General features: G+C 40.7%; 1 protein-coding gene and 1 non-coding gene across 2 annotated transcripts in view; one reads left to right on the top strand and one right to left on the bottom strand.

Moving 5' to 3' along the window:
* The window catches only part of NUP160 (nucleoporin 160), a 43075-nt gene that overhangs the window by 25967 nt on the left and 3244 nt on the right, over nt 1-13864 (top strand). Inside the window, exons 18-33 of the mRNA XM_043912133.1 lie at nt 829-962; nt 1827-1897; nt 2778-2937; nt 3547-3616; nt 4207-4305; nt 5043-5162; nt 5623-5718; nt 5813-5907; nt 6005-6101; nt 6195-6300; nt 9040-9200; nt 10413-10473; nt 11289-11399; nt 11568-11691; nt 12603-12704; nt 13353-13494. Coding sequence (XP_043768068.1) covers nt 829-962; nt 1827-1897; nt 2778-2937; nt 3547-3616; nt 4207-4305; nt 5043-5162; nt 5623-5718; nt 5813-5907; nt 6005-6101; nt 6195-6300; nt 9040-9200; nt 10413-10473; nt 11289-11399; nt 11568-11691; nt 12603-12704; nt 13353-13494 — 1749 coding nt within the window. The remainder of the gene's footprint in view (nt 1-828; nt 963-1826; nt 1898-2777; nt 2938-3546; nt 3617-4206; nt 4306-5042; nt 5163-5622; nt 5719-5812; nt 5908-6004; nt 6102-6194; nt 6301-9039; nt 9201-10412; nt 10474-11288; nt 11400-11567; nt 11692-12602; nt 12705-13352; nt 13495-13864) is intronic.
* On the bottom strand, nt 11956-12028 carry TRNAM-CAU. The gene has a single exon. It is a non-coding gene; the product is annotated as a tRNA-Met (tRNA).

The following is a 13864-nucleotide window of genomic DNA, read 5'->3' as shown; positions in this document are numbered from 1 at the left end:
ATTTATGCTTTTTAAATTTGAATTTATTAACTCAAGTACATAGCTAATGGCAAAGTTTCAGGTAAAAGATGAGGAGAAAACATTCCGGAAGATGATTGGTTCAGGACCACCAAGGAGAAGCAGGACCCTTTCCTGAAAGTTGTCTGTTAGCCTCACAGCTCGTGGGATCTTAGTTACTTGACCAGGGATTGAAGCCAGGCTTTGGCAGTAAAAGCCCAAGTCCCAGCCACTGGACCCCCACGGAATTCCCCTTGTGGTTCTGTTTTTTGTTTTGTTTCATTTTTTGAGTTTGTATTGTATTTTAATATTTATTTATTTGGCTGCATCCAGTCATAGCAGGTACCTGTGGGGTCTGTTTCCTGACCAGGAATTGAACCCATGCCCCTAAAGTAGAAGCGTGGAGTCTTAACCACCAGCCCAACAGGGAGTCCCAAAGTGACACACATTTTTAAGGCTAATGATATTCTTGTCAAGTTTTCCTCTAATGCTCATACTTATTTTTACCCAAAACCAGAAGATTAAGAAATGTCTTAGATTTCCCTATTCCTCTTCTTGAGTCCTGAACCTACAAATTTGGTGAAAGTTAAGCTCTCTGTTACTGTTTTCTGTTTTACCATCAGCTCCTGTGACCTGGTGAGCTCTTTTTTATTATTTTGTACTGTTAAGTGGGTAGATCCTTTTGCTGCCTGCTATCCCAAAATGTAATAGGTGTGTTGCTTTTATGTATGCCCTTTGTAACTGTGTTTGTTATTTTACTGCCACCTGAACCTAAGGGTTATCATTACTAAATGCTATTTACTGTCTCACCCACCCACCCATGACATATAGGTGATCTTGGGAGCTGGCCAGCTCTTTCAAGCCCAGCAAGACCTACTGCATCGAACAGCTCCCCTACTCTTGTCTTATTACCTCATTAAGTGGGGAAGTCAGTGCTTGGCAACTGATGTTCCAGTTGACACATTGTGAGTTTCAGTGTTCTGATTATTTTAAAAATAAATTGTGAGTTTAATTATTTTTTTCCATTGTCTGATAGAAAAGCAAATTAAATATTATGCTGTAGCCTTATATGCCTTTAAGATTCAGAGCTTTTAGATAACTCCATTTTCTAAAGGTTAAAGGCAAGTTATAAGAATGAAAATAATATAAAAAAGAATGAAAGCAATAAATATGTATTATTACATGTGTGTATGAATAATGTAAAGACAAATCCTGTGGAAAGCAAAGTAAGAAGATGAGGTCAGTTTGCCTTATGACTCAGGGAACCCATCCCGGTGCTCTGTGACGACCTTGGCGGGTGGGACGGGGTGAGGAGTGGGAGGGAGGGGACATTTGTACACCTGTGGTTGATTCACGTTGACATGTGGCAGAAACCAGCACAATATTGTAATTATCCTTCAATTAAAAATAAATTTATTTTTTTAAAGATGAGGTCACAGAGAAAGTTAGGCCACACACAAAAATATGCTAATTATTAAGAGTAGACTGAGATTCTTTATAACCAAAATAAGAAAGAAGATTTAATGTGTACCTAAAAGACTCATGTTTCAGTTAGATAAGCCACTTTGTTTTCTGGCGAGGGAAGGCTTTTCGTGGCGTGGAGGCCTGAGGAACTCCTGCTGGCTTCTCCTTGAAGGATCACTGGGTCACACGATGGGCAACAGTCTAAGCCGCAGCTCGTTTTCCAGGCATTTCTGTGCTTTCAGTGCAGCGCTCGTGTGTAATTTCTTAGTGAAACTGACAGTGTTTTAATCAGCTAACTTGTTGAAGTAATGTTAGCATAGGAAAATATATTGAACTTTTTTGTTTTTTTTCCCCTTTCCTCACAGGGAGTCTAATCTTCAACATTTATCAGTACTGGAACTAACTGACTCTGGTGCTTTAACGGCAAATAAGTTTGGTAAGGATTGGACTGTGCATGCATTTGACTTTAAGTTTGGTCGTTATTGCGTGTTCATTAAAGTGGTCTTTTGCCACCTTTGCTTCAGAAAAGGTGCCTCACCTGTGCTTTCCGTCTGAGAGGGTGTAAGCACGCTGTGTCCTGAGACCTCTCCGGTTGTGACAAGTAGTACCGGGTCAGACATAAATGAAGGGTGTTGCCTGGATATATGCGCATGTGTGTGTGCTCGGTCGTGTCCGACTCTTTGTGACCCGATTGGCTGTAGCCCCCCAGGCTCCTCTGTCCCTGGGATTTCCCAGGCAAGACTATTAAGAATAGGTTGTCATTCCCTTCTCCAGGGGATCTTCCCAACCCAGGGATTGAACCCATCTCTCTGGTATTGGCAGGTGGATTCTCTACCACTGAGCCACCTGGGAAGCCATATATATATGGTACACACACACACGCATATACATATGTACAACCGCTTTTCCATTCTATACTGACACTCCATTGATTAATCATATGACTTTTATAATCTTGTCTTCATCAACAAATATTCAAAAGGAGTCCTCTCTCATGCTTGAGAACCATTCTGGAGAATTTATTTTGTGTTTTGGTGTAAAATTTAGAATCTTAGGACTATATTGGAGACACTTCTAGAGAAATAGCTTGACTGTCATGTTTATTTAGTGGGTTTTTTTATTGCATTTATATAGTACTTCATAGTTTACAGATTGCTTTTATTTATATTGCCATTGATTATACCAATGATGCATTTTATGTTTTTAAATAACAAATGTCCTTTGTTACAGGTGTAAAATGAATTGGTAGGCTGTCTTAATTGAAAATTTATACTACTGTCACAAGTTGGTGACTGTTAAAACTTTTTATTTTTAAGTGTCTAGCCCTCAGACAATTGTGGAATTATTCTTCCAAGAAGTTGCAAGAAAACACATTATATCTCATCTGTTCTCTCAACCAAAGGCACCTCTAAGCCAAACTGGATTGAACTGGCCAGAGATGATCACCGCAGTTACCAATTATTTATTGCAGCTCTTGTATCCTTTCATTTAAAAGCTAATTGGAAGGTTTTTTTCTATCCAAATAGTCTAAGATTCAGGAATATTCTGCCTGTGTAATGAAAAATTATAATGAGGTTGGATGTTTACCCCCCCATCCCAATAAGAAATGATAGTTATTTTCAGGTATCCCTTTTTTTTTAATTTGTTTTTTTGCTCAGGGGTTGAGCCAGATTTTATTGGTGCACACACAGTTAATACCTAGATCGCTTTTAAAACATGCATTTATCAGATATTTATTGAATGGTTTTGTATCCCAAGCCCGGTGTTGGGTACTGAGTATCCATTGGCATAGTATGCTTGGGCAGTACACTAGCTAAAATTAGAAGTGACCACCGAGGCATGAAGCCCGTGCTTCGGTTCGCTGTTAGCTGCATTCTAATCCAGGTGACCAGACCCCCAGTACGCAGCCTCCCCACCGTGTGTGTCTGGTGTTAAAGCTGCACAGTTACGCAGGGAGAGCATCTGCTGTGCCACCTCCTCTTTACCTCCTTTTTAATCAGTAAGCCATTTCATTGAGCTTAGATGCCCAGTGTGTATATTCAGGCTTTACCAAAGCAGTAAAGAATCTCCTAAACCAATGATTAGATGGCCTAGCAATCCTGGCTGTCTCTTTCTAGAATGTTTGATGGGAAATTGTCAGTATGTACAATTGCAGGTGAGTACCGTTGACCATTTCAGGACAGTTATTCTTGTAAAGAATGGGATTTCTAGAACTTTTTTTTTTGTAAATGTTTCCTGCATTTTAATTAGGCTGATAAGACCCACAGTAATTTACACTGGATTACACGGAAACATACACCAGAGAGATTTTCTTTACTTCATTCTTGGCAGTATCATTCCTAACACAGTGTTTTATAAAGTACTTTTTTGTTAATTCTCTCTATTGGGTTCTCTTTATAGAAAGAAAACATATTGTCTTCGTATAAATCCTTCACTGGAATCTAGTCCGTTGAGCCAGTAAATACCAAAAGTTGGGAAATTGCCAAGATGGAAAGTGTGTGTTTGTTTTCATGTGATAGTCTTATTAGGGTCCTGTTTGCTTTCTTAAAGTGTCTAATAACATATTAATAGTTTAAGAATAGATTAACAGGATTTGGTTTTAACCTTCAGATGCTTTCTGAAAATACTGCTTTTGTGTTGAGTGACCACTATCTTCTCTCCCTCTGAAGGAGATATTCATGGAAATGAATATCTCCTTAAGGGATATTTATTCTCTAATCGGAAACCATCTCTTTTGCCTTTAAGGATTATATTCAGTTGCTGCATCCGTGGTGTCAAGTCAACGTTGGTTCCTGCCGATTTATGCTGGGACGGTGTTACCTGGTTACGGGAGAGGGGCAGAAGGTAAACTGCGTTTGAAAGATGAGCAAACTTTAGTGCAAGGAGGATACTCAGTTTCCATCTCAGGGAGGGGACTGGCGGCATAGAATCCTCCAGATAAGGGTGAAGAAGACTAATAGTGCCAGTAAGGGGCATGATCTGCCTGTGGGGGCCGTTTAGCTCCATGTACTTTACAGGTTATTTAGGACACAGGAAAATATGAAGAAGAATACTTTAAAACCCTCCTGCCCCTGTGCAGTGCTTTTAGGGATACGTTTTTGTGACTAAACTATTTCTCAGTTACATTGTTTTTATAGCACGTTTTTTTATGCTGGTTTTTTTCCCATTATGGTAGTTTACATTTCTGATTTTTTTCCTGACATCCTACTATGTAAACTTTCAGAGGTAAAGAAAAGTCCAGAGACTTTCATACTAAATCCCCCACTCAGATTCTACAAAAATTAACATGGTGCTATAGTTGCTGTATCATAGGTATCCATCAAATATCTTCTTAAAGTTTGCTTTCTAATTAGCAGCATTTAAGTTAAAAAGTAGATAAATTAAAGAAAATATTAAATAGTGCATCAGAGAGAGTTTAGATAAAACAAACAGTAAATGCAGTCATTTACTTACTTAAATAATTTTCTTTCTTTTTTTTTTTTTTTTTTTTTTTGCTTTCCTCGGTACAAGAACTCTTGGCTCATAGTATCTGGAAGTGGAGCAGTCTATTATACTCACTTTATCGCCTTCTGTTCCTCCAGGCTCTGGAATGTTTCTGCCAGGCAGCGTCCGAAGTGGGCAAAGAGGAGTTCTTAGACCGCTTGGTCCGTTCAGAGGATGGAGAGACTGTGGCCGCCCCCCGGCTGCAGTATTATGATAAGGTGCTGGCGTGGTTTGGTCCTTCTTACAGCGCCCTGGGTAAAAATGTAATAGGGGCGGGGAGGCAGATAAAGGATATACACATATATATAAAATGGGTGAACAGCAAGGACCTACCGTATAGCTCAAGAACTACACGCAGCATCGTTTACTTTTGACGCCCCTGGGGCCTCGTAGCTGCTCACAGGCTTTCTGCAGCTGCATCGAGCAGTGGCTGCTCTGCTGGTCGGGCTGGGACTTCTCACTGCAGCGGCTTCTCTCGTTCAGAGCACAGGCCCTGGGGCGCAGGCTCAATGGTTGTGCCTCACGAGCTTAGTTGCATGTGGGGTCTTCCTGGGCCAGGATCGAATCTGTCTTCTGCACTGGCAGGTGGACTCTTAAGCACTGGATCCCCAGGGAAGCCAAAACATGAAATGAAATAAATTGTATTCCCATCTGAAGTGCTCTTACATTTCTCCCTAGGTTTTGCGTCTGCTGGATGTCGTAGGTTTGCCTGAACTGGTTATTCAGTTGGCCACATCAGCAATAACTGAGGCAGGTGATGACTGGAAAAGTCAGGTGAGGACTAACTGTATTCTGTTTGTTACCCTGAGCTTTATCACGGGTGTGGTATCTTAACTTCTGTTCTTGTTTCCCCGTATTTGACACTCAGGCCACATTAAGGACATGTATTTTCAAACATCATTTGGATCTAGGTCACAATAGCCAAGCCTATGAAGCCTTAACCCAAATCCCTGACTCCAGCAGGTAAGCAAACCCATGATCTTATTTAGAGGAGGCAGTTTACCAGCCCTGTGTAACCCACAAGGAAAATGTACATTTGTATCCCTTTCTTTCCTTCTAGGCAGTTGGATTGTCTGCGGCAGCTGGTGGTAGTTCTCTGTGAACGCTCCCAACTTCAGGATCTCGTGGAGTTTCCCTATGTGAATCTGCATAATGAGGTCATCTTATTTATCCACTGATGGCTGGACGCAATTCTGGTGGTTGTCATGATGGCTGTTAACGTTGATATCTGACTGCTTCCCCTCCTCTAGGTGGTGGGAATAATTGAATCACGGGCAAGAGCTGTGGACCTCATGACTCACAATTACTATGAGCTTCTGTATGCCTTTCACATTTATCGTCACAATTACCGGAAGGGTGAGCACTTGAAGCATGTCATCTTTGTGGGAGGCAACCTAATCAGTTGTTTCATGCATTACAAAAAAAGATTATCTGTTTGACTTATGTAATTTTTACCTTATTTTTACCACTGGACAAGTGTTCTCTACAAGCATTTGGGGAACTTATGTTTAAGTTCAAGATTTGCTTCACCTCTTTGTAGATTACCTGTTAGCCTTAGAGACAGACACTTCGCTGCCAGAATTCCCTGGCAGTCCAGTGGGCATTAGGACTCCATGCTTTCACTGCAAAGGGCCCGGGTTCAATCCCTGGTCAGGGAACCAAGATCCCCGTAAGCTGGTCGGTGGAGCAAAAAAAAAAAAAAGCTATTTCTCCCATTTTAGAACATTCTTGAAGCATTGCCATTGAGATGGCATTCTGTGCGTATCTTTCATCTGATTATCAAAGAAGCTTTGTTTCACTAAAGGCACCTTGAGTCTTAGGGCTGGTTTTAAGTTCCGGTACAACTTTGCCTTTGGCCTTTCTTTCTGCTTTGTTGTTGCTGTTGTTGATTTACTGATTGATTGATTTTTGGCTATGCTGAGCCTTCCGATTTTCTATAGTTATGGTGAGCAGCGGACACGCTCCGACCGCAGTGTTTGGGCTTCTCATTGCGTCTCACTGTTGTGAAGCACAGGCTCTTGGGCACACGGGCTCAGTGGTTGGGCTTCGAATTGCTCCATGGCTTGTGGGATCTTCCCAGACCAGGGATCGAACCCATGTCTCCTTCATTGGCAGGCAGATTCTCTAGCAATGAGCCACCAGGAAAGCCTTTGACCTTTCTTTTCTCTTACTTTTGCTGATCCTTTAGAGACTAAGTTATGGACATTATGACTCAATGCATAAACACCTCATATGCATTTCCAGGACATTTTCTTATATAACTGCAAATTGAGAAAATAATTAATTTTGTGAACTAAATGTAGATGTAGTGCTCTTATCTGACATGCTATTCATATTTAAATATTGCCAAACATGGTGATTTTTTTTAATAGTACATTTCCCTCTTGCTGTCCTCCCCCCCGATCTGGGATCATGTCTTGAATTTAATTGTCCTGTCTGTTTAGTCGCCTTTAATCTGGAGCATTCTTTCAGCCCTACTTTGCCTTTGATGACACTGATATGTTCGAAGAGAACGGGCCAATCATTTCTGTAGAATGTTTCTGAATTTGGATTTATTTGACGACAATGAGATCTTTTATCAGGTCAGCTAAAATTAAGGGATTACATGTCTGTTTTAAGATCATATTTTACAAGATAATCATTGTGGTTACACTTTGGAACCACTAACCTTTTTATACTGTTTTCACTCAGGAATTTTTTTTAGATTTTTTATTGATTTTCATTGGAAAGAATAGATGGAAATAGTTCATAGGCATGCTCTTAATATTACTAATGGTAAAATGTGTTTGCGTCTTCTTTGAATAATACAAGGAAGGCAGAATAGACAATTCAAGATATCTCACTGCTTTCACAGTGACAGCATCCATCGACCTGATTAAGACCAGTTTAGCTGGATTAACGTTCAGATCTTTCTGGAGCAAGGCTGTCTTTCTGACAAAAACGTCAAAAGTATTTGTTGGGATGAAAATGAAAAAAGAGTTTGATTTGGTGTGAAAACTGAAAGAGAATTTTAAAATCTGTTTAGTTTCTGGAGTCCCATGCTGTCTCAGAATAGCGATGAGAGTATGATCTTGGGGGTCTTCCCTGGCAATCCAGGGGTTAAGATTCCAAGCTTCCAACACAGGGGACGCATGTTCAGTCCCTGGTCGGGGAGCAAAGATCCCACATGCCATGCGACTCAACCGAAAAAAGCGTTTATGACCTTGAACAGACACTCAGATCCTGGGTGGGCACAGGTGGCCACAGAACTGAAGCTATTTCTCCGAGCTGGTGTTCTGTGCTACCCGGGTATGTAGTATCTAACCTTGAAACATTTTAGATGTTTGCAGAACGTTTTTTTTTCCCCCTGCCTTTCTTGGGGGTTGTAAAGTACATGTGACATAAACTACTGTCTGAACCGTTTTACAGGTTTAGTAGTGTAAGCACCCTCACATGACTGTGTAGCCAATGTCCAGAATTCTTTTCACCTTGCCAAACGGAAGCCATACTCCTTAAACACCAGCTTCTCATTCCCTCCTTCCCCATCTCCTGGCAACCACCATTCCACTCTCTGTCAACAGATTTGGCTACCAGAATCCTCTAGCATCTGACTTTTTATGACTGGCATATTTCACTTGGCATAATGTCTTCAAGGTTCATCCATGTTGTAGCATCCATCAGAATTTATGATACTCTATTGTATGGATGTATTGATAACAATTTTGATGGAACCTGGGATGTTTCCATCTTTTGTTTGTTATGAATAACACTGCAATGAACAGGGATGTACAGATAATTCTTTAAGACTCTGCTTTCAGTTGATTTTTTGGGGGGAGGGGGTGGTTTATACACCCAAAAGTAGAATTGGTGAATTATAAAGTAATTCTGATTTTTTGAAGAACTGTTTTCTTTAGTGGCTATACCAATTTATATTCCTTCCAGCACAATACAAGGGTTCCAATTTTTCCACATTCTTAGCAACACGTGATTTTTTGTTATTTTAAGTTAAACTTGATTTTTTTTTTTAATTTTAACATTTGGTAAGTGTGACAAATTTTCTCTGTGTCTCTAAAGAGACACATTTTTGAAATCCTCATATCTGTTATTGCCTCATAGCTGGCACAGTGATGTTTGAGTATGGAATGCGTCTTGGCAGAGAGGTTCGAACTATCCGGGGACTTGAGAAGCAAGGCAACTGTTACCTGGCTGCTATTAATTGCTTACGACTTATTCGCCCAGAATACGCGTGGATTGTTCAGCCAGCATCTGGTGCAGTGGTATGAAAACTTTGTATCCTGGAATTTGGGGATCATTTAACTTATTTTGTTTGGTCCTTTGAAAATACCTCATTTTGCTTCATTTCATTTAAAACTTCCACTGGGATATTTGTGAACTTAATCTATTTTTGCAGCGATTCATTTGTTTTATGTTACTACCCCCTTTGGTTTCCAAGTTCAGAATTACTGTAGGAATAAGTATTGTTTAGTTGCTAAGTCATGTCGGACTTTTTTGCAATCCCATGGACTGCGGAGTGCCAGGCTCCTCTGTCCTTTACTATCTCCCAGAGTTTGCTCAAATTCATGTCCATTGAGTAGGTGATGCCATCCAACCATCTCATCCTCTGTGTCCTCTTCTCCTCCCGCCTTCTCTCTCTCCCAGCATCAGGGTCTTTTCCAATGAGTCAGCTCTTTGTATCAGGTGGCCAAAGTATTGGAGCTTCAACTTCAGCATCAGTCCTTCCAATGAATATTCAGGGTCGCTTTCCTTTAGGATTGACTGGTTTGCTCTCCCTGCTGTCCAAGGGACTCTCGAGAGTCTTCTCCAGCACCACAGTTCAAAATCATCAGTTCTCTGAATAAGTATTACAGAGTGGTTTTGGAATTAGACAACCTAACTTCAGGCAAATTACTGTATCTTTTATTATCCAGTTAGCCTCTTGCATAAAATGGGGATGATGATGATAATAATATCTACCTTATAGGATTATTTGGGTATTAAATGAGGTAACCCGCGTAAGATTGCATAGAATACTGACAGTGCCTGGGCTGCAGAAAAGTGCTCAGTAAATGCTAGCTGTTTTTAGTTCATTCGTTTTTGTTAATTGAATGTATTGTTACTGTTTTAAAGGTGGTGAACCTTGAGTTTCTCTTATCATGCTGATGGGGTACTCCCAGCTATTTGTATAGTTCCTGCATATACTGTTCTGTTTTCCAGGGTTATGAGTGGAGAATATAATTTTGTAAACCAAGGAAAGTCAGGTAGTTTATATGGACATCAAATCAGTGTCTTTGGACTCAGTAAAATTTTAGCTAAGTGAGCCGAGTTCTTTGTCTAGAAGTTCCTGTAACTTTGTGAGAAGAGCTGTGCTAGTTGAAATAGACATAGTTTACACTGAGAGAATTTAAGCATGAAAGCCCTGGATCATAGCTAATGATGTTAAAATAAAATACTGATTTTTCACAGTTAAATCTCTTGTTTTGTCCTTTCAGTATGATCGCCCTGGAGCATCCCCTAAGAGGAATCATGATGGAGAATGCACAGCTGCCCCACGTGAGTCGGGGATCTCAGGCCGCCTTTGGCTGAATGGCACTTAATTGTTACACTAGTTGTATTTATATTTACTTGTTTTTTATATAGTGCTTATTATAGCATGAACAATCATATTATAGTATATTATATATGTATGGTAGTTACTTTGTTAAAATATGGTAAAGTTTCTTATCAGTATTCTGTCTGGTTGACCTTCGAAAACTTTGTATGCCTGTGTGTGAAATGAAAATCCTTAAAAAAGAGTGTGTGTATGTTTGTTGCTTGTTGTGTTCAAGTCAGCTTAGTACACTTTTTTAAATTAGGTTCCTTTAGTGTCCCTGTACAGGCGTGATTTCCTTTCTCTTTTTTTCCTTTTTTTCGTGATGGTGCCCGAGGCATGTAGTCTCTGAGTTACCCCACCAGGGGTTGAACCCCCATCCCCTGCAGTGGGAGCGCAGTCTTGGATCATGATTTCCTTCCTTAAAGAGACTGGGCTCTAGAGTTGGACACACTTGGTTTTAATTCTGCCTCTCACTTTGGGCATGTTCCTTACTGATAAAGATGACAGTATTTCACAGTTGTAAGAGTTAATTGAAATTATATGTAAAATGCCTTGCAAGTGCCTCCTTGAAGCTGTTATTAAGAGTGCTTTGACTTGACTCGGCTCTAGAGTGAAGCAGGGCTGTTTCTTTTACTGAGCCCCTTGTTTTCACCCCGTCTTCTTAAAATTAAACTAAAGGTGACTTGGTGTTTGGTGGGAACTGACGGGTTGCATTTGTCCAACAGGCGCCTCCTTTGCGCTTTGGGAATTGACAGTGTTTTCCTTTGGCTTACAGCGAACAGACAGATTGAAATCCTGGAACTGGAAGGTCTGGAGAAAGAGTGTTCCTTGGCCCGCACGCGCCTCACCCTGGCTCAGCACGACCCCGCGGCGGTCGCGGTCGCAGGTGGGCGTTGGGCGCCCGCAGCAGGCGCTGGGACCGGGCCGCAGACGTGCGCCACGCGCGTGTGGAGCGCGCCGTCGCTATCCTGGGCATTCACCAAGGGCGCGTCTTTGGGTTCCTTCATTTGCGTGTCGCGTTGGTCGCACTGAATAGCTCTCTCCGCTTCCACAGGAAGTTCATCCGCAGAGGAGATGGTCACTCTCTTGGTTCAGGCTGGCCTTTTTGACACTGCCATATCACTGTGTCAGACTTTTAAGCTTCCCTTAACGCCAGTCTTTGAAGGACTTGCTTTCAAGTATGTATAAAATTGCTTTTCTATAGTCTTAATTTCCTAACACAGTCTAATTTTTTCTAGTCTTAAATTTCTAAAATATTCTTAATTTTCTATTTACTTCACTGTTGCTTAGTATGAAGCAGTCATCACACAAGCCAGTATCTTTTTTTTTTTTTTAATATTTATTTATTTATTTGGCTGCACTAGGTCTTAATTGTAGCATGTGGGATCTTCAGTCTTCATTGCAGCATACAGGACTTTTTAGTTGCAGCATGTGGGATCTATTTCCCTGACCAGGGCTTGAACCGGGGCCCCCTGCATTATGAGTGCAGAGTCTTAGCCACTGGGCCACCAGGGAAGTCCCAAGCCAGTATCTTAGAAGCCAACTTCAAAGAAGTTTTTGTGTAATCTGGACTTTTTTTTTTTTTGGAAGTTGACTGTTAGATTTGTGTGTGGCGGGGGGTGGGGGTGGGGGTTAATCTTGGTTTATAGCATATTTTGAGACGTTAAATCTGGTATTGCCAAGCCCACATGCCCACATGACAGTAGATAACCTGTGTGTCCACTTAGACGAGATGTGTGTTCTCTTCACTCCTTTAGGACATCTCTTGGTCCACACAAACGTTGTTTAAAAGTACTTCTTATTGATGTTACGTCATACCTAAATATTGGTCAAGTTGTGAGTTAGAAATAAACTTTCAGACTTTTTCATCATCAGTTTTCTCTTGTAAGTAAATGATCTCTCAACCCTTCCTAATGGCCTTGTGGGTCATCCAGTTATCTGACTGTGAGGAGAGGGAAAGCCAGTATCGCGGCAGGGAGTTCAGCAATAGATTGGACCTAAAGTTGTCGTCTTATCTCCAGGTTTAGTAGCAAAACAGTGTGCATTTCAGCAAGTTGATTTGCTGTCGGTGGAACCATTCTCATTTCAGATGCATCAAGCTGCAGTTTGGAGGAGAGGCGGCACAAGCCGAAGCCTGGGCCTGGCTGGCAGCCAACCAGCTCTCGTCAGTCATCACCACTAAGGAGTCTAGGTACAGCCCTGCAAGGGCTTACCCTTCACGCCCTTCCCCAGCGCACCCAATAACGTCTACCCGAACGCACTGCAGTGTCTTCGGAGTCCTTCTCTAACAACCCTCAGTACATTTCCCTTCCCTAAATTGCATCTGTAATTTGTATTATGCACTTTAATTTGTATTAGCACTTTAGAATTATAGCATTTTACAATTATGAAGTCCTTTTTTAGAATTATAGCATTTTACAGTTATGAAGTCCTTGGATATTATTTTTCAGCCCCTAATTTCACACCAGAATTACTATCAAGATACAAATTACAAAATATCACCCTAATCTTCTAAATCAGAACTCCTACATGATTCTAATGCTTGGTCAGGTTTGGAAACAGGGGTCTGAGCCAATTACCTTGTTTTAGAAATCTGGAACAAATAAGTAAAGTGAATTGTTGAGTTCATATGTGGTTGTTGGGAAATACAAAAATCCAAGTCATCTAGTTTCTAATGCTACCCCTAAGTCACATTGGCCCTGCTAATGTTAGTTATCATTTAGCTGTATTGTCAATTCGTTATGTCTAAAGATTGTTTTCCTTGTAAATACATGTTTTGAATGGTACTGTAATTATCTATTAAGAATCTGGAACTCACAAGTCCTCTCTTTTTATCAAGTGCTACAGATGAAGCTTGGCGGCTATTATCAACTTACCTGGAAAGGTACAAAGTCCAGAATAACTTATATCACCACTGTGTAATCAACAAGCTCTTATCGCATGGAGTTCCTCTGCCTAACTGGCTAATAAACAGTTACAAGGTGAGTGGTACCTTAGCTTGTAGAGAGTAGGAGCCTGGTCTTTATCATCCTGAATAACTTTATGAGATGATTAAAAAGAAAAAGTGATAGTTTATGGAAATATACTGACAGATACTTATAGCTTCTTAATCTTAGCTAAAAACATTAAGAACAGTTTGCTTCAGTCCCTATGAAGTACTGGGTGTGAGATTTAAAGTTCTCTGGGTTGGTGACTAAGTTAATATGTGCTGGTGTGCCCAATGAACAATGAGTATCTATTTTACAACAAAGAGTTTATGTGGAACACTGCATTTACTGTTCGTTACTCAAGAAATCACAGGAGTGGGTGGGATAGTTTTCAAATACTGCCACAGTGTTTCTTTCAGGTTTT

Source organism: Cervus elaphus, chromosome 1 (genome assembly GCF_910594005.1).
Source record: "Cervus elaphus chromosome 1, mCerEla1.1, whole genome shotgun sequence".
NCBI lineage: Eukaryota > Metazoa > Chordata > Mammalia > Artiodactyla > Cervidae > Cervus > Cervus elaphus.
The sequence above is the reverse complement of the archived record's forward strand: the minus strand, read 5'-3'. Positions and strand labels throughout refer to the sequence as shown.